This window comes from Myxocyprinus asiaticus, chromosome 47 (assembly GCF_019703515.2).
Source record: "Myxocyprinus asiaticus isolate MX2 ecotype Aquarium Trade chromosome 47, UBuf_Myxa_2, whole genome shotgun sequence".
Taxonomy (NCBI): Eukaryota; Metazoa; Chordata; class Actinopteri; order Cypriniformes; family Catostomidae; genus Myxocyprinus; species Myxocyprinus asiaticus.
The window spans coordinates 24,788,225-24,814,281 of NC_059390.1; the positions used below are offsets into that span (position 1 = coordinate 24,788,225).

Genomic DNA, 26,057 nt, shown 5'->3' on the forward strand with positions numbered 1-26,057 from the left:
ACCAACACGGTGAGATGTATGTACTCATCTGTGTATTTAAAGAGTAGAATGTCACCTTGTGCTGCTGCCGCTGTTGCAAAAAAAGATAAACTCAACCCTCTCTGCCTCAATAACCATGCATTCATGGAGCAAAACCATTTGAGAACCACTGCAGTAGAAGATATTTACCCTGGCATGTAAACTAAGGGTAATATTTGCCTCTATGGATGCTTTGCAGTAAGATTTACAGTAGCTAGATGAACAGGTGTTTAGCTGTTTCTATAATGTGTATTTTAGTACAGCTGGATCGTTGTATTGACCAATCAGCATTCAGGACCGGAACTGTCCATTTTATGACTGATGCTAATTAATTAATGGGATTAAGCTTTGCAGTGCTGAATGGGATACCGTGGGAACGGGTCCATAGGTATTTCGCAAGCATGTCGTTTGCAGCCGTGCTAAGTCACCTCAGTGATCTAATCTGCTGTGAGAGAATTATGACTCTATTTAAAGACACAGAGAGCTTAGCTCAATCATGTCAAATCAGCCATTGGAACAGCTACATTTTTTTTCAGCTGCACCAGACAGAAAGAGTTCTTTAAGGGCTTAGAGACTAACGTTGACAATGACACGTGCATGAAGCCGTCACAACTGTATGCACTCAGTTAGCCAGTGGTGTGTCTTTTCTCTAAGCTCATTTTGCACATTTACAGGAAGCTGTGCATGCTTCATAAACATAATGTGATAAAATAAAACGCTGATTGAAAAAGAGACTGATTGAAAAGTTTCTTCTTATATAGTTTTCAGAAATTCAAAATGCAATAAGAGAAGACACAAATTCATGTCTCTAACACACAAATGCATCATGTTTTATATCATGGTGTGGACCTGTGGTTCCAACTCCAAATTCTGATGGGATGAGTCATTCAAAGGCAATGTTAAATAGATACTATATAGCCACCTGTGACCGCAGACTGATCTCACAGTGAAATTGAAATAGAAGGTTGACTTTACTTCAGCTAAAATTAGTCTGTGTTCACTGAAGTTTGAAACACTGCCCCCAGTGGCCAAAGCACTAAGTGTTGTTGGGCATATGGGCTTGTGTGAGCTCCATTTTCTGGGTGTCCACAAAGGGGGCGCCAAATGCAAGTTGTGAAGCGAGTTGTTTTCAGTTGTACAGGCTGTAATACAGTGAAGAGGAATGCATATTATTTTATAAACTGAACCCCAAGACTCAAACTCAAAACCTTAACACCATCGGTGGAGTAAAAATTTAATTCTAGAGGGAAAAATACAACCTCTGAATGTCGCTGATTATGCAAACACAATTCCTTCTTGGATTCAATGCAGGATTTGAACCCGAGTCTCCCACATTGCTGAAGCAAAGTGTCTCCAGTCATGCTGCAGGGGAAGATAAACATACTGGAGCCAATGCTAAAATGTCTGATAAGTGATGGGGCTTGTCGGTGAGACGACATTATTTGGCCTAGGGTACCAGAACTCTCGGAAACAACATGCCGACTTCCCGTCTCATCATGTTGTTACATCTGTTGACTCTGAAATAAGTTGTTCTTATGGCAACGCTCTTAATGCCAAAATAGATCTATGTCCAACTTTGTTGTTAATGTTTATTTTATATAGAGATGCACAGCCTCCTTTGGCCTGTTGCATTAATTGTTCCCCCACTGCTTTTATTGCCTTTATGAAGCTGTTTTTCTCCTGCTGGACACAACGAAATACAAACAAGACCACATACACACACATTCTCACAGATGGATGACCCTTGCTTTCAACAACCTTTATAAAGCACCATTGCTTTTTGAATGATCCAGAAAGATTAAGTATGTTTTCACTTGATCTGTTTCCATCTATTCCCTTTCTCTCACATTCCACCACTGGCGTACTAAATATTACAGTTTATGAATGTTTTCCGGAGTCCATGTTGACATAGACCAAAATATCCAAAACAACCACCACACAGGAACTCAAACTTTATAGCATCTCTCTGAGCAAATTTGGAAAAATGTGATGCCATTAGCAGAAATTAGGAGAAGAATTAACAAGCAAAAGTTGCCAAAGAAGTCTTTGTTTCCTGACAACGGTCGAGTTTCTTGCCCATTGCACATCTATGTCAGTTCTGCCCATAGGAAGCAGTGTGTGGTTTCATTTTTATTGAGCCGACTTCCTTCACTCACAGCACAGCTTCTAGTTATGAGGAAACAAGAAAATATGACTCCTATATTATACTGTTTGGTAAGGTTGAGTCAGTCTAATCCTCAATAATAACACACAACTTTCATTTTAAATGTGTGCCACATTCCACAATCACTCCCACAGATGTTGTAGACATTTCCAAAACAAAAGAAAACAGCTGGCAGAATATTTCCATCCTGGGATGATTAACTGATTGCACTGGGTTCGTCTTATGTGATGAGCTGTAACATTGATGACCTGATTGGCTTTATACTGATCTGATTGCACTGTGCCAGTGTGTGTTCTGCATCTCTTTGGCCCGGAGCTCAGACTCAACATTGAGTTATAAATAACCACTTAAGCTCATGATGGCATGCTGAATCACTGTCACATACACTACACCATCATTGTGTGGCTTGTTTTATTATTTACAAGATTATTTTCAATAAAGAGGTGTAAGTCGTTAAAATAAAATTCAGGGGCTTTTATTATTTATTTAATCTCATTGTCAATGGGTCATTCTCAGGAAACGGTGCCATTTTTGCATGGAAATTATCATTTTTCCTTTTTTTTTTTTTTTAAAGAAATCATATTTGCAGTTCAGACCTAAAGTACCAGGTCCAGGGCAATAACTGGCATAGACATTGGGAGACCACCATAAGGGAATGCATCCCTACCAATATTAAGATGTGTGGTCAGCAAATGGGTTTTTCTGTTGCCTATTGTTAAACTATTACCCCTGCTTCTAAATATGTGGTAACAGCCTTGCAAAGGACTAATGGAGCATTTAAAGGGATAGTTTCCCCAAAAAAGAAAATTCTCTTATCATTTACTCACCACCATCCCAGATGTGTATGACTTTCTCTCGTTTGCTGACCACAAAGATATTTAGAAGAATATTTCAGCTCTGTAGGTTGATGCAATTCATGTGAATGGTGGCCAGAACTTTGAATTGTCAAAAATCACAGAGGCAGCATAAAAGTTATCGATACATTTCCAGTGGTTAAATCCATGTCTTCTGAAGCGATATGTTAGGTGTAGGTGAAAAGCAGATCAATGTTTACGTCCTTTTTTTACTGTTAGTCTCTACTTTTACTTTCAATTCCACATTCTTCTTCTTTAGTGTTGGGTAGCATTACTTTTAAAAGTAACTTTTTAGAATATTGTGTTACTCCATAAAAAAGTAACTAAATTAAATAAAAAGTTACTTTTTATTTAAAGTAAAGTGTTATATTTCTTTTGCGTTATTTTTGCGTTACTTTTTCCTCACAGCCACTCTCTCTTCTGCTATGCTATGCATTCCATACAAATAAGCCATGACCATACAAGAGACATTACAGGTCATGCTAGCTACTGTTCAACACTCATATCAAAACAACATAGTAAACAAACAGATATTTAGAAAGTAGATCTTCACGTCATATTACAGACTTAATAACAGGAATATGCATGATTCGTTTTTCCATCATCATGGGCCTAATGCACCCCCAACAAACTATCTTTACCGTGGTCTTAAACCGTCCACATTATTTAAAGCATTGCTTCTGTACAAATTCACCGGATTCAATAAATGTCAATTTTAGTAATGATTGGACTTTAAATTGGCTGCTGTAAGCAATGTTCTTATTATTCATAGTCCAAAGGATTATTTGTTAGGTGCTGTGGACAGTATTTAGAGTCTGTTGCCGATTCTTCATGTTGGGGTGTCTGACAGAACAACGGTTTGCTTTAATAAACTGATGCAGAAGAAAAACTGTTTAATACATGTTGGGCACCCACAATAATCTTACTTTGACGCACTTTTGAAGCACTTTGTTTACACTTAAGCACATGATGCAAACTGATCCTAGAGAAGTAGTTACGGCAGCTTTAAAAAAAAAAAGTTTATGACGGCTGCTCATGTGAGCTCCAGTGCACAAAAAAAACCAACCGCTGCAAATAATGAGTACAACTGGATTCCACTGAAGCATTTATACAGCAGTATTTTGCCGTTTTTAAACATAAATCTCAGGGTGGGCTAAAAGAAGACTTATTGTACTCTGCCCATCGCTGATAAGCATGGCTAATACTCTAGAACTACAATACCCATCATGCGCATACTACAATGCCCATAATGCACTACATCTCCTTCCCTAAGTTTGCACACTTTTACTCCTGATTTATCGCAATACGGGGAAAGGAGATATGTACAAATGCAACGTGTGACTTATTTAAAAAGTAACTCAGATATTATGGTCTAAAATAAAAAATATTGTGTTACTTTACGTTACTCAAAAAAGTAATCTGATAACGTAACGTGCTACTTATAACGTGTTACCCCCAACACTGCTCTTCTTTTGTTTTTTGGTGATTCGCATTCTTCGTGCATATCACCACCTACTGGTCAGGGCTGGAAAAAAGTGGAGATTTATAGTACAAAAGGATTTAAATATTGATCTGTTTCTCACCCACCCTTATCATGTTGCTTCTGAAGATGTAGATTTAACCACTGGATTCGTATGGATAAGTTTTATGCTGCCTTTATATGCTTTTTGGAGAGTCAAAGTTTTAGTCACCATTCACTTGCATTGTATGGACCTACAGAGCTGTGATATTCTTTATTTGTGTTCTGCAGAAGACAGAAAGTCACACACATCTGGGATGGCATGAGGTAAATGATGAGAGAATTTTCATTTTTGGCTGAACTATCCATTTAAAGCAGGGGGCTGTAAGCAGCACTCCAGATGTTCAGTAAAACTACGTTAAACTTGACACACCGTCCAAAATGTGGTGTTTACAGTAAGAGATGCTGAAATCCAGTGAAATGCGATGGAATCGCAGTGAGACACACCAAGAGTGTCCATTTGACACGTGTTTAGATGGAATGCAAGAACGGATCCTGTGAGAACATCGTTTAAGTTCTGACAGACTGATGAACTCAACTGAAAAATGGATTGCTGTGGACTGTAGGCCAGAGATAGGCCTGCTGTTCAATAACATAGAATTAAACCAAACATTATATTGACTTCCATAGCGACTTTGTATTTTCTAGTCAGTGGTTTACACGTCTGCCACAACAATGTAATGTCTTTTAACAATCTGATATTATTAAAGTAATACTTAAATATGCATTATATAATATGAATTATTACTTTGATTAATATATACAGTACTGAGTTATCTTTATTTGGAGACCTTTTTCAGCTGTTTATACATATCACATGATTGCAGGTTTAATCTAATATTGCCTTCTTGTTGCATGGAAGAGTTGGCATGCAACAGATGCCATGTGACCATGTGTTACCTGTAAATTACATCATTTTACATGAATTTGAATGGTAAATGAATGGCTTACTGGATAGACAAAGAATTTCCACTGCAGCAATAGATAATATTTATGTGAAAAAAGGCCAGAGGCCCATAAAACTATAAATAGAGTTCATTAAAAGTGATAAGGATGTTGTTGTGAGTGAAGTGGATAGGGACTGACACTACTGTGTGACCAAATAAAAACAACAAACTGACCAAACACTGTAGGGTGCTCAGTAGGATAGGAAACTACTGGCCAAGTTCTGACCATTTATGGACAATGGAAAGACAAGAAAATGCAGTTCTGTAAAAAAAACAAATACACACCCACAAATCCTCCTTTAGACTCTTTATTGATCCATTAAATGCAATATAAATAGTTCACTTTCTTCAAAAGAGAGAATTAGGCTTGGTGATATGCCCTACAATCTCAAAGAACAAGGTGCTTGAAACACAAGTTAATACAGTCTAGTACAAATAAATAAATATTTTAACAAAAAGGTATTACAAAATAAGGTTCAAGTATCAGAAGCAATTAAATGCATTACCGTTAAGAGCCAATATACAACATTGCACCTAATCATGTGATAAATAGAAATGTTTTACAAAGCATAATAACATTTACATGCCTACTTAATCCCTTGCTTTTTATTCTGGGCGAGTGTTACCAGTTAAAGCTGGTACACTTAAAAAAAATAAAAAAAAAAAAATATTTAAAGCATTAGAGTTTCACTCCTATTCTATATGTTATTGAAAGTCTCTTAGGAATTCAACTGTAAACATTTGGTTTACAAGGGTAAACGCATCTCTACATACTTTATCAAATACTATAAATCTCTTGATCAGGCAGCAAGACGACACACGAGAAGATGTGCTAACTAAAATTTAATTAAGAATACAAATACACTGAAATGTTAAATGTTTAAAATCTCATATTATAATGTAAAAAAGCAGCACTGGCCTGATTTCTCAAGCACAAGGCACTCTAGGGATTTAATAAATGAATAGTGTAAAAAGTTCATCTCATCTCCACCGCACCATAGACGACATCGAATATAAACAACAAGTATAAACAGTTTCACTTTGTCCATCCAAAAACACATAAAACACCCCGTTTTTACAACCTTATACACTGACCTTGTCATTAGGTCTTCAAAACAAACATTACATAAATAACACACTCACAATCCACATACGTAACAAATGATTCTGCAACTGAAATCAAAAATGAGAACTTTAAAACAGCCTACAAAACTGCCAGCAGCAAGATTCATTACTGCCCTCAGAAATTAAGACAAATATATGCAAATTGTCTAAATGTGCAATTATAATGTGCTAATCATTTGCAGCATGTATTTTAAAGAGAGTGCAGAATAGACATGAAAGCCTGCAAATAACAGCAGGTGATCTTTGCCGTCTTTCAGCATCGGCCTTCAAAGCTCAGGGGCATAACCTTACCGAATCGGTGTTAAAAACTGGCTGAGACCAGAATAAAATGAAGTTGTATCCTGTTATGTAAAAAGGGATATAGTGTCAAAGAATGTGGGGGTAGCTGAAAATATGGGCTCCGATTTCCTTTCATACACAAAAACAAAATACAAACAGCGTAACTCTATACTTGAACAAACCACACTACACATACATTACAAATTCATGAAGGATCAATAGAAAAGGCCAGGTGGCACTCAGTAAGACTCCTCTGTAAGAGGAAGCAGCTTGGCAGGAAATGCTTCCATGCTGAGAAAAGCAATACAGCCAAATATCTCACAGGCAGAGCTGGGGGGCTTCATGGCACTCCATGGAGCATTTCTTCAGGTTCTGTTGGAAAAGAACATGGAGTGTTTGGTTAATGATCAAACTGTTCTAGTCGATAAGGTAACTCTAGCTAGCAGAAAAGCAGGCAATTATACGTTTTTCTCAGGAAATTGTTAGAATATCTTACAGATACTTCAACATCTGCATGCTTGTGGGTAATTGGCAGGCCTACATGAAAAAAGTTCTCCAAAGAACTTAAAGTTGTACATGTACCCCAAGTTAGTTTCTTAAGAGATGTGTGAGAAAAATGTAAGTAAACCTTAAAATAAAAGCAAAAGATCGATCTTGGGATTTAAAGAATCAATATCGGGATCTTTCCAATGAAGATTGCGGTTAAAAAAAAAAAATTTTTTTACAAAGCCCAATGATCATAATCTATTATACTGTAATCATCTTCAATATCTATTCTTACATTCCATTATAAATAATTCACCATTCTAATGAGCTATTCTGCAATACTAATTAACTAATCTAATTAACAATATTTATTAGATTAGAGGATCTATGGATTGTTACCTCTGAAAGAGCAGCACTAAAACCACTTGTAGGTAATGTAAAAAAGTGCATCTTTAAGCATGCAAAAGCCGAGCGAGAGACAGAGAGAGAGAGTGACCATTTAGAGACCAAATGACAAAGGGAGGAACTAATCTATTTATGGCTAAAGTTATACAAATACATTGTAGTATAACTGCACTAAAGCTAGTATGTGTGTATACCTTCAGCAATACCACATTTAAAGGAGCCATTTTCAAAAATTTTGTAGTATGTCACAATTTTTTATGATCGTCTTCACCCTCAGAATTAAAATCTCGGTTTTTGCTTCTCTACCTTTAAGACGTAAATGACCTTTGCTATGATTGGTTAACCTCTGCATAGTAGCGTATTTCACAACATCGTTCATCAGGGTGAGGCAAGTTGTGGATTACTGAAAAGGCATGGATATGTAAATGTGGGTGGTCATATGATAATGAGCTCATGGTTGTGATGTCATAACCATAAAGATTTATGATTGGCCCATTTTTGCAGCTTAGTTACAGTAAATGGTCTGATTGGACCATTTTGTTTTATTTCAAAAGATCCTGCTTTCTATGATATAGCCCCTTTAAAGGTGTCAAATTTATAAAGGTCAGACAAGATGGGCAAGTACGTGAAGTAAAAGTGTTTGAAAAAGATAAGACAGGAAAGGAAAGAGGAAATACTTACAGACAAGCTTCACTAAGCCAGTGCTGTAGCACATTAAGATGAAAAAGGAGAAATGGAAAGGAACAAAGAGAAATGAAACGGTGAATGGGCAGAGCATGCAATGATTAGTATGTTGACTATATGGTTGTGAGAGTGGAGATATGACATAAGTATCAGATACATATACAGAAACTTTGACTCACCTGTGTGGACAGGGCAAGAGTGGTGTGTGAAGTTGAGCAAAGGGTGAGCGGAGTGGGCGTCAGCGCTCTGATGATTGGTTCATCCAGACCTTCGATACGAGGCTTCTTATTGGGTTCAGGGCTGGTGAGAGGGGTCACACTGTTTCTTCTGATCAGCATGCTCGGGCCTCTCTTTACCTCCTAAAAAAAGGAAGAAGGTCAAACAAGAGATAAGACCCTGAAGTGGTACAGATTGTGTATAAAAGTACACGAGTGTGTTGGTTTGTATTTACCTCTGGTCTGTCCCTGTGTGTGTTCACTGCCTCTACATTCAGAGAGATCGATTCCACCTTGCACCCTTGCCAAGCACCAAAATATAACAAAATCTCACAATTGAATCACATTATACTTATCTTCTAGATTGTGTTTGTAAAATACTTCGGTTTTGACGTGAACACTTAGCGTCTCCATACAATCGAACACTCAGCCTTTCGAAGAATACTCCATTTGACTGTTCACAAACACACACGGTTGGCGCATGCGTGCTATGAGATATTGGACTATTTCTCTTCAGGAGTTTAGACCCATAAAGATGTCTTTATATTACATCAGACTCAAGATTTACAACTGCAAGTATCCTGACCTCCTCACACACACACGTTGTTGATTCCACCTTCGTCTCCTGTACTTTGGCGGCAATTACGTCTTCTAGCGCTTCTTCGTGAAAGCAACTGCTCAACTGTGAGTGTTGCCACCTTGTTGACCCACTAGCTAGTGCAAATAATTTCAGGCACATGTGCATACTGCGCATTCAGAGTACAGAATCGGACCCTACACAGTCAGTGCTCAAGCATGCTGTTAATAATGACATTTTCGTCACGAGTCCAATACACAAAAGCTTAGCGTTCGCATCTAACAGAAGTATACTGTGGGCTTTAAAAGGATGTGTCTACAAGGGAACCAAATAAATCCTACACCTACCCCTTAATCTAACCCTAATTTTAACCCTACCCATAAACCTAATCCTTACCTTAACCCTAAACCTAACCTTAACATTAAATGAGACTCTTGTGGGACTTTCCCGACATGATGGTTCCCTTCTATACATGACCAGAGTAATATATAAAGCTTTCTTACCATAAGCCACTGGGGTCAGCTTCAGCACTGTATGAAGTGGACATTTCAGGTACGACATCTCATCTACCGACAGGAAATAAGTTGTTAGTAAGGTTACAGTGCTACTAAAAGTCCATGTAAATTCTCATTTTATGGGGAACGGAAAGGGTTGGTTTACAAAAAAAAAAAATTCTGTCATTGTTTACTCACCATTGTGGAAGGACAATAAACTGAATAAATAAATGACAGAAGTTTCATTTGCCAGAAAACAAAACAAAACAAAAAACAAAAAAAAAAAAAAAAAAAAAATCTCACCTGCACTCTTGTCCAGGAAGTAGGCGAGAAGACAGCGCATCACAGCCTGGTGACAGATTACCAGAACGTTCTTCTGTCTCTCCAGTTCCATGATGAGAGGTTCCACACGCTGAACCAAGTCCTGATATGACTAAAGTAAGACAGAAGCACTTTGTAAAGGACACTTCAATGGTCTGCATTGTCATAGTCAAACAAAGGCGTTTCAACTGTTCATACCTCTCCAGAGGGGTAACGGTAGTAGTATTTGTCTTGATCTCTCAGAGAAAACTCCTCTGGAAACCTCTCCCTGACTTCTTCATAGGTCATCTCCTCACACACACCCTGTAGACAGCACACAAAAGGTGTTAAGGAGACTGAAACTTTAGTACATTTGCAGAGAAACCAAACCAGAGATGCACACTGGAGAACTTACAGCATCAATTTCGTTCAGGGCCTTCCACTGCTTGTACGGCACATTAAGGGCCTCGGCGGTTTGGATACTGCGACGCAGCTGACTGGTCCAAACTTTCAAGTCCTTCAAGTTTTGCTCCTCCACAAAGTTCGCAAGAGCTCCTGCAAACTACAAAGCAGGACAATTTGTTATTCTGGAGAGTTTGGACAAGAGTAATTTAGTACCCTTGGCTAGCACAAACTGTTTCGAGTTTTACAAATACTCTCAATTGAGCTTCTTGGCAAAACAGGCCTGTTTGTGATGGCTCGCAGTGGAATGTGTCATTTAAATGGCAGGCAAGAGGCATTAAAGGAGAAGTGTATAGTTTTTGAGCCACTAGCATCACCAAACGGAATTGCAAAAATACAGATGGTCCCACCCCAAACTCACGCCATTGGTTGAGCCAATGTTTCAATGTCAGGCTGGTCGAAATTTCCAAACAGACAGAGCCAGTGTTTACACTTTTGGGGGAACCAACATACTAAAGGCTTACTTACAGTTGTCACTGCATATTAAGCAAGTATGTGACTGTCTTTAGTATAATAGAAAGCAATTACACACTTCGCCTTTATAAAGCTATTTCCCAACATCACAAGTTGAAACCAATTGTTTGGTGAAATTACTTTCCAAGATTTAAGATCTTAGTACCTTTCGTCCACGTGTAGATAGGCCAGAATCTCCACCAAGACGGCCCTGTAGGTTATGCTGGCTCTCGCCATGACGACACAAGTAGATAGACCTTGGCTGCACATGGATATTCATCAGGTAGTAGACAATCCGACTTTGGATATGGTCTCGAATCTGGTTCACCAGGAATCTGCGACCAACGTCAATCACTTTGATGAAGGACAAATTTCTGTGAGGATACACAAGGGAAATTGGTTAATGCTGTAATATTATATACAGTGCATTCAGAAAGTATTCAGACCCCTTAATTATTTTCTCATTTGGTTGTTTCAGCCTTATGCTAAAATGCTTTAAAGGAGACCTATTATGCCCCTTTTTACAAGATATAAGTCTCAGGTGTCCCCAGAATGTGTCTGAAGTTTCAGCTCAAAATACCCCACAGATCATTTATTATACCATGTTGTAAACGCCACTGTTTTCGTGTGTGTCTTTTAAATGCAAATGAGCTGCTGCTCCCCGCCCCCTTTCCAGAAGAGGGATGTGCCTTTACAGCTCGTGCTTCGGATACTATAGCAACAACAAATCAGAACCAATATGACTGACACCGTAACCGGAGTTCAGCAATATATGGAGAGACTCCGGCAGAAGTCACAACCGTAAACGACGCAAAACATAGGCATTTTGAGTTTGTGATGATGCTTCTTATGTAGAAAATCACTTCCTGCCCTCCATCTGCATTTCACGCCACAGCAACGCAGTGACGTGACGTCATGTGCAAACAAGCTATAACTACATAGCTCTGGTCTCCGTGAATACAATCAGAGACAATGGTAACTTTAGCTGCATTAGCCATGGAACCAGCTAACAAGCACATTCGGAAAGGCGATTTGCAAACATACACAAAATATAAAGTGCAATACTTACATCTTCAGGATATAAAAGCTGGAACACAAACCTTTGGTACTGGTCCATGCTGGAGTCAAATTTTTTGAAAATCCTGCTTTATATTGACCCTCATTCATAAAGCAGTCCGGTGTAAAATGATTTGCACAAACATACACAAATTTTGGTATGTTTTGGGGCACATTGTCTTCAAAAACAAAACTTGTCCACTGCGTCTTCAGTGGCTCTGATGCCGGGAGTACATGAAGACTCTTATGTTCACTTTTACAGCCAACAACAGAACACTTATGATGCTTACGAAGCTGAGACATTATTCTTCTCACTGTAGCTGCTCCAGTGCGGAAAAAAAATGGCGGACTGTGTGTCGATCACTCAGGGGAGGATCTATGATAATAGGGTGGAGTCCGTCACCAGTCGTGGGCATGGCCTGCTCTAAAGTGACGTCACTTTAGAGCAGATACAAAAACCAGTCATTTTGAGACACTGTTTTTGATTAATAGAAATATAAGAAAGAGGAGTGGGTGGACTTTTAACATTGTTGGGTGGTTGTGTACAAACACCATGTAAAAGTGAATTTTGCATAATAGGTCCCCTTTAAATTATTATTTATTAATTTGTATTTCACATCAATCTACACTTCATACTCCATAATGACAAAGCAAAAACCAGATTCCAATCCCTGCTGCTGAAAAACACCCCCACAGCATGATGCTACCGCCAACACGCTTCACCGTTGGGATGGTTTTGCGCAGGTGATGAACGGTGCCTGGTTTCCTCCAGACATGATACTTGGAATTGAGGCCAAACAGTTAAATCTTCATTGTATCAGACCAGAGAATCTTGTTTCTCATAGTCTGAGAGTCCTTTAGGTGCATTTATGCCAATTCCAAGTGGGCTTTCAAGCGTCTTGCACCAAGGACTTCCGTCTGGACACTCTGCCATAAAGCCCAGATCGGTGGAGTGTTGCAGCGATGGTTGTCCTTCTGCAAGTTTCTCCCATCTCCACACATGATCTCTGGAGTTCAACCAGAGTGACCATCGGGTTCTTGGTCACCTCTCTTACCAAGGCCCTTCTCCCCCGATTGCTCAGTTTGGCCAGGCGGCTAGTTCTAGGGAGAGTCCTGGTTGTTCCAAACTTCTTCCATTTAAGAATTATGGAGGCCACTGTGCTCTTGGGAACCTTCAATGCAGCCTAAATTTTTTGTAGCCACCCTCAGATCTGTGTCTCGACACAATCCTGTCTTTGCGGTCTGCAGGCAGTTCCTTTGACCTCATGGCTTGGTTTTTGCTCTGATATGCATTTTTAGCTGTGAGATCTTATATAGACAGGTGTGTGCCTTTCCAAATCATGTACAATCAATTGAATTTACCAAAGGTGGACTACAATTAAAGTGTAGAAACATCTCAAAGATGATCCAGAGAAATGGGATGCACCTGAGCTAAGTTTCAAGTGTTATAAGAAAGGGTCTGAATACCACTGTCAATGTGATATTTCCATTTTCTTCTTTTCAATAAATGTGCAAAGTTATCAAAAATCTGTTTTTTTGCTTTGTCATTATGGGATATGGAGTGCAGATTGATGTGAAAAAAATAATTGAAAGAATTTTAGCATAAGGCTGAAACATAAAATGTGAAAAAATTAAGGGGTCTGAATACTTTCTGAATGCACTGTATAGCATATATATATTATGATGTGAATTTATATACTTATATGGCTTTTTTGTACCTGTCATATTGGTCAGGGTCAAGTGGCTGATAGTTTACTCTGTAGCAATCGATTCTTTTCTTAAAGTCCTCCATGGCATCTGTCTTGTTGCAGTCTTGGTAGTCAGGGCATGACACTTTCACTTCCTGTTCAGGGATGAAAATAATCTTCAGAAATCTTGAAGCCATTATCATCAGATCATGACAATCAAACATTTTCGTGATTTTTAGAAGTTATGAACGCAGAATGGCTCTTTTGAACAATCAGAATCAAATATTATGAATAAATACATTTAAATGCAAGTTGTCTGAAATAATTTTTTGTAAAACTTACCAAGATATTACAGGCGATTACATTTGGGTCGTCACAGACGGACTCAATAAAGAAGACCTGAAAAAAAGGCAACTTTGTATTCGTGGTCTTCATTAACTATGTTTCCATCCAAGGACTTTTTGCAAAAAAAAGTTTGTGCATCAAAATAAAACTGATGGAAACGCAAATTAAATCATTAAAATTTCACAAGTGTCGACATCCGTTAAACTCTAGGGCATAAACTATGTCGATAGTTCAAATGTCTTGGAAAACTGGTTTGGAAACACTTTTTGTTGAGAAAATTGGCATTAATGCAAAAATATATTGTCACATGACAGAATTTAACCCAATCGTTATCCTGTGTTAATCAGGATGACAAGGTATTCATCTTTGAAAGCCAATTTATTGTACGTGATTATGGATTGATCTTAACGGAATACCTGCACAAATCCGATGCTGCAAACATGACACTTCCAGGAGTGCCAACACAAATATCTTGTATCATGCACATCGACAAGTGCACGGAGAACAAATTAATGGCCACTGTTTGCGATTAATTTAATTGTGGTAGCCATCCGTTTATTTATTAAAGTTGCTTTTCCACACCATTCAAAATAATAGACGGCAGTCATGGAATTAGCCCACAATACAAAAAACAGATCATTTCTATGCACAAAAATGTTTTAAATTAAAAATAAATACACAATACTAGGAGAAAAGCTTCAGTGTGCTTTTTTGGAACACTAATATATTTCCCAATTCTATAAAATTATTGTTTAGCTTACTTTTGAAAAAATGTTGGCAAAATTCTCTGTATTAAATTACATATATTACCAAACAAAGCATTAAATAAAATAATGAATTTCCAAACGAAAAAATAATATTATTAGGCCTATTTACTTGCCTTTTCTTTAAACATAATTAAATTAGCCTTATCCTGTTCTGTAGATGAAAACAAGTCGGCTGAATGACATTCTCAGAATGTTCTACACTTTTTACAAGACTAGATAAAACTATTTGTCTGATGCGGAGTTCACTTTCAGAAAACAAGCTTTTGAACATTTTAAAACTTAAATACTTTAAATCTAACACTCTTTACCTCTGACTGCATTTGCTTAGCTTCTTCAGAAAATGTAAATTGCATTATAAATCTAAAATTTATTTTAGATGACAATCAAGTTCAGCTGGTTGTTAAAAGTTGCTGGACAAACATGCGGGATATAATGCAGTTGTGATGGCAATGCTTTAGATTAGATGATTGTCCAAAATAGCCTATTGAATATCAGGAATGTATCAGATGTAAACCCTGATATTACACTGCTGTGCACACAGCATATACACGTCGATGGATTGTCCTTATATTAAGACCGAAAGTTTCCCCCACCACTTGGTGCAGGTTGCCAGCTTGAACAGGGCCAATCATTTCAATGAATTGTCTCAATACTCTCCCCATTTTACCAAAACACATTTCTGTATGGAAACGGGCAGATTTCTTTTGCGATAAACCAAAACTTATGGTGACAAAGTGTTTTTTTAGGCATGACGTCATCACGCACACCATTTTTATCGCTAAAAGGTCATTTGAATGGAAACGGGCAGAAGACGGCAAATTTCACAATTTATTTACGCATTTTCACTTTGTCGATAACAAAATAGCACGAAAAATGGATGGAAACTAGGCTACTGTGATTTTCATCAAAAGTGATCAAGATAATATGACTGACCATGAAGCCATTTTCAGCACCAAACTCCAGGATCATGTCCCGACGCTCTCTTGTTGTGTTTGTGGCATCAAAAACCTGTGGAAAGATACACCGGTGATGCTCTGTGCAATGGTTTAAGTCTCCTGCACAATGTCTAGTTGTTTAAACCAGATACTTACAGCCACTTGACCTTCATCTTCAGTAAGGTAAATCTTGACATCTCTCAGAGCGGCCAAGGCACACTGACTGAGGACAAAATAAAATGATTGATTACTCCATATATATCAATAGTAATATCATGTTATGACACTGTGTAGTATGAACACACAACTCACTGTCTGATTTTAATGGCATCCTCATTGTCCGATTTGAAGAAATCGAAGGAGCTGTAGTGTTTCACCGCTTCTCTGCGATACTCGCCAACGTTAAAGACTAGAAATACCCACATGCAACAAAGTGTAAATCAACCTTCTTGCAAAAAGTAGTGTTGTGTCTAGGCAAGAATTTAAAAATGGCATTCATTTACTATTTTTTTATTATTTTAAATTAATTAAATTATTTTAAATAAAAGTCCAGTCTCACACCCCTTCCCCGCTCTGATCTTCACTTCACACACATACCAACACCTCCTGTAACCCCCCTCCTGCTACTCAATCTGCACTTTTGATCCGTGAGGAGGATGTGTGCCAGGTCTTTCGGAAACAAAAGACTGGGAAAGCTTAAAGCCCAGACGGTGTTTCACCTGCCTGTCTGAAAGTCTGTGCTGACCAACTGGCCCCCCATCTTCACACAGATCTTCAATAGATCACTGGAGTGGTGTGAAGTTCCCTGCTGCTTCAAATGCTCTACCATCATTCCGGCCCCCCCAAAAAAACCTAAATCACAGGACTTACTGACTACACACCTGTTGCTCTCACGTCTGTGGTCATGAAGTCATTTGAGAGACTGGTTTTGGCCTACCTGAAGGACATCACAGGACTCCTGCTGGACCCACTTCAGTTTGCTTACCGAGCAAACAGGTCTGTGGATGATGCTGTCAATATGGGACTGCATTATATCCTGCAATACCTTGACAGACCTGGGACTTATGCAAGGATCCTTTGAAGGATCCTTCAATACCATCATGCCTGATCTTCTCTCAACCAAACTGACCCAGCTTTCCGTGCCCACCCAAATCTGTCACTGGATCACCAGCTTTCTGACAGATAGGCAGCAGCTAGTGAGACTGGGGAAACTCATATCCAGGACCCTCAGTATAAGCATTGGTGCTCCACAAGAATGCATTCTCTCTCCACTGCTCTTATCCCTGTACACGAATGACTGCACAGCAAAGGACCCCACTGTCAAGCTCCTGAAGTTTGCAGACAACACCACGTCATGACATCATCGACCTCATCCTAAATGGTGACGGGTCTGCATACAGACGGGAGGTTGATCAGCTGGCTTTCTGGTGTGATCACAACAACCTTGAGCTGAACACGCTCAAAGCAGTGGAGATGATAGTGGACTTCAGGAGAAATCCACCGGCACTCCCCCCCTCACCATCCTGAACTAAATCATTCAGGTTCCTGGGCTCTACCATCTCTCAGGAGCTGAAGTGGGACACCCATATAGACTCCACTGTGAAGAAGGCTCAGCAGAGGTTGTACTTCCTTCACCAGTTGAGGAAGTTCAACCTGCCACAGGAGCTGCTGACGCTGTTCTACTCGGCCATCATAGAGTCTGTCCTGTGTACATCTATAACTGTCTGGTTTGGTTCAGCCACCAAATTCAACTACAGTAACGCCTTCCAAAATGGTCAGAAATCTAGGGGTAACAATCGATAACCAACTAAATTTCACAGACCACATCTCAAAGACAGCACGATCATGTAGATTCACACTCTACAATATCAGGAAGATAAGACCCTTTGTCTCTGAACATGCCACACAACTTTTTGTTCAGTCACTTGTCATAAGTAGACTGGACTACTGTAACGCTCTAATTGCAGGCCTCCCTGCATCTGCAATTAGACCCCTGCAAATAATCCAGAATGCAGCATCACATCTGGTCTTTAAATGAACCAAAGTGAGCACGTTACACTACTCCTTGTCTCTCTTTACTGGCTGCTGGTTGATGCATGTATCAAATTCAAGGCTCTGATGATGGCATACAGAACAGTCACTGGGTCTGCTCCAGCATACCTAAAATCATTTCTGCAGTGCTACGTTCCCACCAGAAGCCTGCGGTCAGCTAACCTTGTTGTACCAATACAGAGGCACCAAAACACTTTCCCGGACTTTTGGTTTCATCGTACCACGTTGGTGGAATGACCTTCCCAACTCCATCCGTGAAGCCGACTCACTTTTGGTCTTCAAAAAGCAGCTAAAAATAAATTTTTCCCATGAGCACTTAACACTTATAATCTTGCTGAACTTTAATCTGTCTTGAATACTACTATTCTGATGCTGGTGAATCTTTGTAATGCAGCACTTGTCTCCTTAAGATGATTCGCTTATAATATATTCCTCTTTTGTAAGTCGCTTTGGATAAAAGCATCTCCCAAATTAATAAATGTAAATCAGACAGAAGGAAACTACAATGGACATTCAGGACTGCTGAGAGGATTATTGGTGCCCCCCTGCCCACCCTCCAAGACCTGTACATCTCCAGGGTGAGGAAACATGCAGGTAGAATCACTCTGGACCCCCCCACACCCTGCCCACTCCCTCTTTGAACTGTTGCCCTCTGGCCAGTGCTACAGAGCACTGAGCGCCAGGACATCCAGACACAAGAACAGTTTTTTCCCCTTAGGTCATTTTCCTTATGAACAATTAAACTGCCTCAGGACTCCCCAAAAGTGCAATAATGTAAATGCATATCTCATGTATATATGTAAATTCACATATTTAATTCAATAACTGTACATACCCCTACTTGCACATACATTACCACTTGCACATGTGCCATTCTGTTATTTGTCTATCCATTTATACTCTTACCCTGTTTTATATTCTATGTCTCACTGTAATGATCTGTGTGCACTTGTTTCTCCTATCACAACAAAAACTTCTTGTGTACGTGAGAACACTTGGAAATAAAACTCATTCTGATTCATCAATACAATACAATTATTTATTTTTTAATGCATGACATTTTTTATTTGTTTTAATTATCTTTCTTTGTTTTTGTCCATTATTGTTAAACAATATTGTTTTTGTCCATTATTGTCATTTTTAACACCAATAAATACATTGTTAAAAAATTAAAAATATAAACACAGTAAATTTAACATTTGTTTAAAGAAACACCATTGATTTTGTACCTTTTGTGGGAATACCAATCCAGTTGAGGTACCGTGTCAGTTTTCTTGATATGTAGGTTTTCCCCCGAGCAGGAAGCCCAACCATCACTATCACTGTAGGAGGATTTGCCAGGTGGGGGGCTCCACTTGCTGAAATGTAAAAAAAGGATATGTATCACACATACTTTCTTAGCTAAAATGTGTATAAACAGAATCACGAGATGTCATCAGCACATATTTTGTGCTATTCAGGCACATGACCCAGAAAGCCTTTCTTTGTTTACATATGTGTAACTGCTGTCCTTCCAAACACAAGGCACCTAACAAGTAGAATCAGGTCACTGTCTGTTTATATGTAGCCTTTAAGTGTACATCATCAAGTTTCATTGTGGGAGAAAGCAACAATGAAACTTGTTGCCGCCCCCCCCCAATTTTCATTTTCACTCGTTCCTTGCCTGGGAAGTCCACAGGGGCGGAGCTAGGGGGTGGCCATGGCCACCATGGACCGAAGCCTGGCCACCCCACTCGCAATTTCTGTTTTGGTCATTTTTTGTCTTGGGCACAATTTAGTTTTTTAGAGGTGGAACCGTCACTGTACAACCACAACACACAGGAGACTTAACATGTGCACACACCAAGGTCGCTGCACCCCTCCGTCCTGGGTGTCACTATATCCACTCCCTTCCGTTTTTGTATCCACACGCCTCTGCTTTCTACACCAACAATCACCATCCCCGCCTGACGATACGAAAATGCTACCCGAAAATGTATGTGCCACCCCAGACTGATTGCTGGCACCTGCCTGGCCACCCCTGTGAAAAACTCCTGGCTCCACCACTGGAAGTCTGTCCACGAATCTTCCCAACCAGCCAGCTGTGAACCAGGTCAAGTGCACAGAGATGCACTTTCAAAACTCAACATTTACTGCAGTAAAATGCACATTCCACACCGCTGCCAGCAACACACTAACAGGGTCGGACGCAGATAAGTCTAGCTTTCTCATACACACACAGACAGTTAAATCTAATACAAAGTAAATGTTTGTGTGCATGTGTAACATTTTTTTCCAAGTTGCCACAAAACACTGTCATTGTCAATTATGCTTGGCAAGTCTTAAAACTTCTTAACACTTCACAACCATTTCTGATATTTTTATTATGTTTTTAATTAATCATGTTAGTTATGGGAGCAATCACTTTTAGAGAAAGCGCGAGTCTGCAGCAGTTTTTCTCAATGAATTACTGATGGCCACCTGCCAATAGACATGTGAATGGACAATGTGAGCCAGCACAGTCAGGGTTAATCTTTAAAGAACATCCTTAAGAAGATCCTAAATGGAAACATATACAACCTCAAACTCTGCTCAATCAACAGAGACAGACAGTGATCTCATTAGACTGTCGTGGTACAACAGCATAGCATTTATGCTATGGTACACAGAATAGCATTCTGAGATGATATTCTTCTCACTCAGTTGTACAGTGGTTATCCGAGTCACAGAACTGCCACTCACTGGATGTTTTTTGTTTTTGGCACCATTCTGAGTAAATTCTAGAGATTGTTGTGTGGGAAAATCCCAGAAGATCAGCAGTTACATAAATACTCAAACCAGCCCATCTGGCACCAACAATCATCCATGCATTTATCTAATCAGCCAAACATGTGGCAGCAGGTACGGGTCAGAAGCTTCAGTTAAAGTGACATCAACCATCAGAATGGGGGAAAAAAGTGATCTCAGGGATTTGGACCGTGGCATGATTGTTGGTGCCAGATGGGCTGGTTTGAGTATTTCTGTAACTGCTGATCTCCTGGGATTTTCACACACAACAGTCTCTAGAAATTACTCAGAATGGTGCCAAAAACAAAAAACATCCAGTGAGTGGCAGTTCTGTGGATGGAAATGCCTTGTTGATGAGAGAGGTCAACAGAGAATGGCCAGACTGGTTTGAACTAACAAAGTCTGCGGTAACTCAGATAACAGCTCTGTACAATTGTGGTGAGAAAAATAGCATCTCAATTGTGGCTGATATACATACATAACCTTAATTGGGTAATTTGATTTGAATGATTATAATATTCAATTAATTTGACTATTACAGTTGAAGTCAGAAGTTTACATACACCTTAGCCAAATACATTTAAACTCAGTTTTCCACAATTCCGGACATTTAATCATAGAAAACATTCCCCGTCTTAGGTCAGTTAGGATCGCTATATTTTAAGAATGTGAAATGTCAGAATAAGATTGATTTATTTCAGCTTTTATTCCTTTCATCACATTACCAGTGGGTCAGAAGTTTACATACACTTTGTTAGTATTTGGTAGCATTGCCTTTAAATTGTTTAACTTGGGTCAAACGTTTTGGGTAGCCTTCCACAAGCTTCTGAAAATAAGTTGCTGGAATTTTGGCCCATTCTTCCAGACAGAACTGGTGTAACTGATTCAGGTTTAAAGGTCTCCTTGCTCACACATGCTTTTTCAGTTCTGCCCACAAAATGTTCTATCAGATTGAGGTCAGGGCTTTGTGATGGCCACTCCAATACCTTGACTGTGTTGTCCTTAAGCCATTTTTCCACAACTTTGGAGATATGCTTGGGGTCATTGTCCATTTGGAAGACCCATTTGCGATGAGCTTTAACTTCCTGGCTGATGTCTTGAGATGTTGCTTCAATATATCCACATAATTTTCCTTCCTCATGATGCCATCTATTTTGTGAAGGGTACCAGTCCCTCCTGCAGCAAAGCACCCCCACAACATGATGCTGCCACCCCCATGCTTCACGGTTGGGATGGTGTTCTTCGGCTTGAAGCCTCACCCTTTTTCCTCCAAACATAACGATGGTCATTATGGACAAACAGTTACATTTTGTTTCATCAGACCAGAGGACATTTCTCCAGAAGTAAGATCTTTGTCCCCATGTGCACTAGCAAACTGTAGTCTGGCTTTTTTTATGCCGGTTTTGGAGCAGTGGCTTCTTCCTTGCTAAGCAGCCTTTCAGGTTATGTCGATATAGGACTCGTTTTACTGTGGATATAGATACTTGTCTACCTGTTTCCTCCAGCATCTTCACAAGATCCTTTGTTGTTGTTCTGGGACTGATTTGCACTTTTTGCACCAAACTACATTAATCTCTAGAAGACAGAATGTGTCTCCTTCCTGAACGGTAATGATGGCTGTGTGGTCCCATGGTGTTTATACTTGCCAGGGCTCCAGACTAAAAAAAATGAAAATGGCTGTGCGCAAAACCACGCCGTGGTCAATAAATGAGGTGCAGATGTTCCTCTCATTAGTAGCCAAGGAAAGGAGCCAACGAGAGCTGGATGGAGCGATGCAAAAACTCTTTCAGGAAATGTCTCAGCAGCTGTTGGCCACACACGGCTACCACCGGAAAAGTAAAAAAAAAAAAAAAAAAAAAACTTAAGTGACTACAGAACCATCAAGGACCACAACAGCCGGAGTGGTTCAAACAGAAGAAAGTGGAAGTGGTTTGACCAAAATGGACGCTATCTATGGCAATAGGCGAGCAATGGGAGGGAGAGTGCCCTGGATTCAGCCACGGCGTTGTTGGAGTCCACGATGGAGGATGGTACGTTTTGTTACGTTAACTCTATATTCTGCTTGAAAGCTTCACTTTATTTAGTTGACCAGCTACTGGAAAGCTTTCTTCTAAAACAACCAGGCCAATTTAACTGTTACACTTGTGTAAAATCACCATGCAGCAACTGCTTTATGCAGCACAATGAGCTAGTAGCTAACAGCTAGAGGTCGAGCTATTGTTTATGGTCAGTAATGTTCTTGAGTTGTTGTTGCTAGTTTGTTTTGAGTCGCAGTAATTCGTGCAATACAAGCAAACTTTCTGTTTCAGTTTCAGATGTGTTTGTGTCGTGTTTAAGATGATGTCACAGCAGATCAGCCTATAATCCCACCCACGTTGAGGCTGCACTAAACTGCAGTGGAAAAGCAAGCTCAGAAAGGTAAAGCAAGCAGAGTCGAGTTGAACCGTAACGTGCAGTGGAAAAGTGCCAATAGTGTATGTCAACTTCTGACCCACTGGAATTGTGATAGTCAATTAAAAGTGAAACAATCTCTCTGTAAACAATTGTTGGAAAAATTACTCGTGTCATGCACAAAGTAGATGTCCTAAACGACTTGCCAAAACTATAGTTTGCTAATATGAAATCTGTGGAGTGGTTAAAAAATTCGTTTTAATGACTTCAAATTAAGTGTATGTAAACTTTCGACTTCAACTGTATATCGTATATCACAATAGGTTAAATTGTAGATTAGGAAAATTCTCTTTTCTTTGGGGGTTCCATGGGATTGGGATCCACTCTCTAGAAGCACAACAAACTTTCCATTCCAATAAAGGTGAACCAAAGTGAATATTTATTAATTATATCATTAAATGACACCTTTTTTGCCCCATTGATGAATAGGACATGGTGAAATCACTGATGCAGCAGATATTAAAATGCACTTGCAATGATGAGTAATTCCTCCACATCTGCTACTGTCATGCATAGCCACGCTATTTGGGCATATGTAAATATAATCGACCAATCCGAGTGAGGAACGCAACAGTCCGCATTCCTCCGTATTCACAACACGTTTTAGGGCCACTTGTGATCAGAGTGCTAAAGTTTTTACACAGGCGATGCGCATCGGCTGCCATGACAACTGAATCACTTGACGCTCTTGAGACGGCGCTCTTATAGAGTTTACGGCGTTTCGAGATCGCGCTAAATAATCAAGCTGCCATGGTTACTGATGACCATCACCTATGACTGCTAAGCCGGCGCAATTCAAATGATCTTATATTTCACTTAATTACAAAAGTATACTACACTTTCCTTATTTGTTTGTATTGTTGATAATAATATTAATAACAATTATTGTAATAATATTAATAGAGGAAAACTCAGTAGGCTGTACGAATAAATAAAAAAAAATTAATAAAAGGGAAATGAAAGTGTGAACTGAAGCATATGCCCAAAAACTATCATGTATAAATGACAATATAAACCTGTTGCATATATTTTGAATAGTCACTTACATGCGCGGGGAATTGAAGGTTTATCATCCTTAAAGGGAATCCAGATCTTTTGGATTCTGTTTTGGGTTAGTTCCCTTGGCATTCCTTGAAGATGGGAAAATGTCGGAGTTAAAACTGCCTGCTTTGGGAATTCCCAGACTTAACGAAAAATAAAAAACCCAACACTTAAAATGTTCTTCTCTGTAAATTCACCTCTTTAAAAACCAATTCTTGCTATATCAACTTTCAGGAATTCGAAAAACACCTCTCTACAAACACTTCTGGTCAACAGCGCTTTATATATAGAGCGGCAACGTGACGGTGACGCAACATCAGAGGGGCGTGTCTACACTCAGAAGGGCGTGTCTACACTCAGAAGGAGCGCATTCTCCACCCTGTGGTCAAATACAAAATCCTGCTCATAATAAAATGTATACATAAAAAGCTATTATATTACATACATCCTTTGGATTGATTTATTTTTATTTATAAAATAATTATTTATTATTATTCTATTATGTAATATTTTTGCATGCCCTCAATACACATATAGTTGTATTTCTGAGATGATTAATGAGAATGATGGGCAACAGAAGAGCATTAAAGAAACGGGTCACGCGTGAAGTGGGCATCCCCAGACATGCCTACGTGCCGGGAGTCTCTCCATCACACTCAGACAGAAAATGCACACATCCATCATCAGTGCTCAATAAATCCCAGAAATAAGTAAGCAACTTATCAAACTATAAATCATTTATTTATTGTTGCTTTTTTTTTAATTTATTTATTTATTTTACATTACCTGTAATAAAAGTAATACTTAAGCCACAGATTGGTAAATTGTTACATGAAAATTATATGAGATGTTTGATTTTAAGGTTTTACACTTCCGTGCGAAAACAGAAATGCGTGTTGCAAATATATATAAAGTATTTGACTTTTTATATCATAGAAAACCATACATGAACATAAACTTCATATATGTGTTTTACATATATTGCCATATGTCAGATTTCTGTATATTTTTGGAGTATTGCACTTTTGCTGACTAACGTTACAAGACAATATTTTGCGGCTGAATATAATATAGTAAATATACATTGATATCTTAATTAATTTCTCTCTTTTTGTACTACAAATTGGTTGCATACAGAGAGAAAGCTGCAACAGAAAAGTATTCATTGAGAAATAAAGAGTGGAGTCGTTTATTTCTCTATTTAGTATGTTTATAAATGGTTTCAATGTAAATGTTGGTGACTCTTACATCGGCACGTAGGGGATGACAACTGAGGGCGTGACATCACTGTGCCAACCTCACATCACACTCACTCTCTCTCTCTCTCTCTCTCTCTCTCTTCTCTCTCTTGTGACTGCAGGGTGAACCTGTGACCCAGTTCCAGCAGGCTGTCGGGTTCAGCTCTCAAAGATTGTTGAGTTGGATGATATTAGAGAGGCTGAGTCAACTGAAATGAATATCAGTCTGGCATTCTCAATGTATAGACACAGTAAAAGTAATTAGTTTTATTAATGTTCAAAATAGGGTTAGGGATTTGAACATGCAAGTATTAAACTTCGGTGCAGAACTCATCCCACACAGGGTGACTTACATTGGAGGAGGAACACGGGACAAATTTTGGGACCAAAACCACAGATACTTTGACTTTGGCTTGTTAGCAACCACCCAGAACACCCAAGCAACTGCATAGCAACTCACTGAAATCCACTCAGAACATCTAAGCAAACACATAGCAACAGCTTGGCAACCATCCAAAACACCCTTGTATTTTCCGAGACGTCCCAAATTTTGTCAGAAATGACGCCAACCCGTATGGCGTATTATTTTAGGTTGAGGGGGACCGCTCCCCACACCGTTAGATGGCGAAATGTCCCATATTCCAGCGGCAGAAAAAGTTGGCAACTTGTTTTACATGAGCAAGCACCACTTTTAACATTTAACATAACACAAATTTAAACATTTCGCTTTCAAATT

General features: G+C 39.1%; 1 protein-coding gene across 4 annotated transcripts in view; it reads right to left on the reverse strand.

Annotated features, from left to right (window-relative positions):
• Positions 1-5,796: 5,796 nt before the first annotated feature.
• The window catches only part of LOC127436841 (6-phosphofructo-2-kinase/fructose-2,6-bisphosphatase 3-like), a 35,002-nt gene continuing 14,741 nt past the window's right edge, over positions 5,797-26,057 (reverse strand). The window contains exons 1-16 of one of the 4 annotated variants that reach the window (XM_051691283.1): positions 24,089-24,350; positions 19,055-19,183; positions 16,086-16,182; positions 15,930-15,996; positions 15,772-15,846; positions 14,069-14,125; positions 13,757-13,881; positions 11,149-11,356; positions 10,483-10,629; positions 10,287-10,391; positions 10,071-10,200; positions 9,777-9,839; positions 8,933-8,997; positions 8,661-8,840; positions 8,479-8,501; positions 5,797-7,278 (exon numbers count right to left, since the gene is read on the reverse strand). In XM_051691283.1, coding sequence (XP_051547243.1) covers positions 7,272-7,278; positions 8,479-8,501; positions 8,661-8,840; positions 8,933-8,997; positions 9,777-9,839; positions 10,071-10,200; positions 10,287-10,391; positions 10,483-10,629; positions 11,149-11,356; positions 13,757-13,881; positions 14,069-14,125; positions 15,772-15,846; positions 15,930-15,996; positions 16,086-16,182; positions 19,055-19,183; positions 24,089-24,170 — 1,560 coding nt within the window. In that variant the 5' untranslated portion in view covers positions 24,171-24,350 and the 3' untranslated portion in view covers positions 5,797-7,271. Of the gene's footprint in view, positions 7,279-7,321; positions 7,843-8,478; positions 8,502-8,660; positions 8,841-8,932; positions 8,998-9,776; positions 9,840-10,070; positions 10,201-10,286; positions 10,392-10,482; positions 10,630-11,148; positions 11,357-13,756; positions 13,882-14,068; positions 14,126-15,771; positions 15,847-15,929; positions 15,997-16,085; positions 16,183-19,054; positions 19,184-24,088; positions 24,351-26,057 lie in introns of those variants that run through there. The other 3 variants (XM_051691285.1, XM_051691282.1, XM_051691284.1) reach the window with 3 other exon arrangements.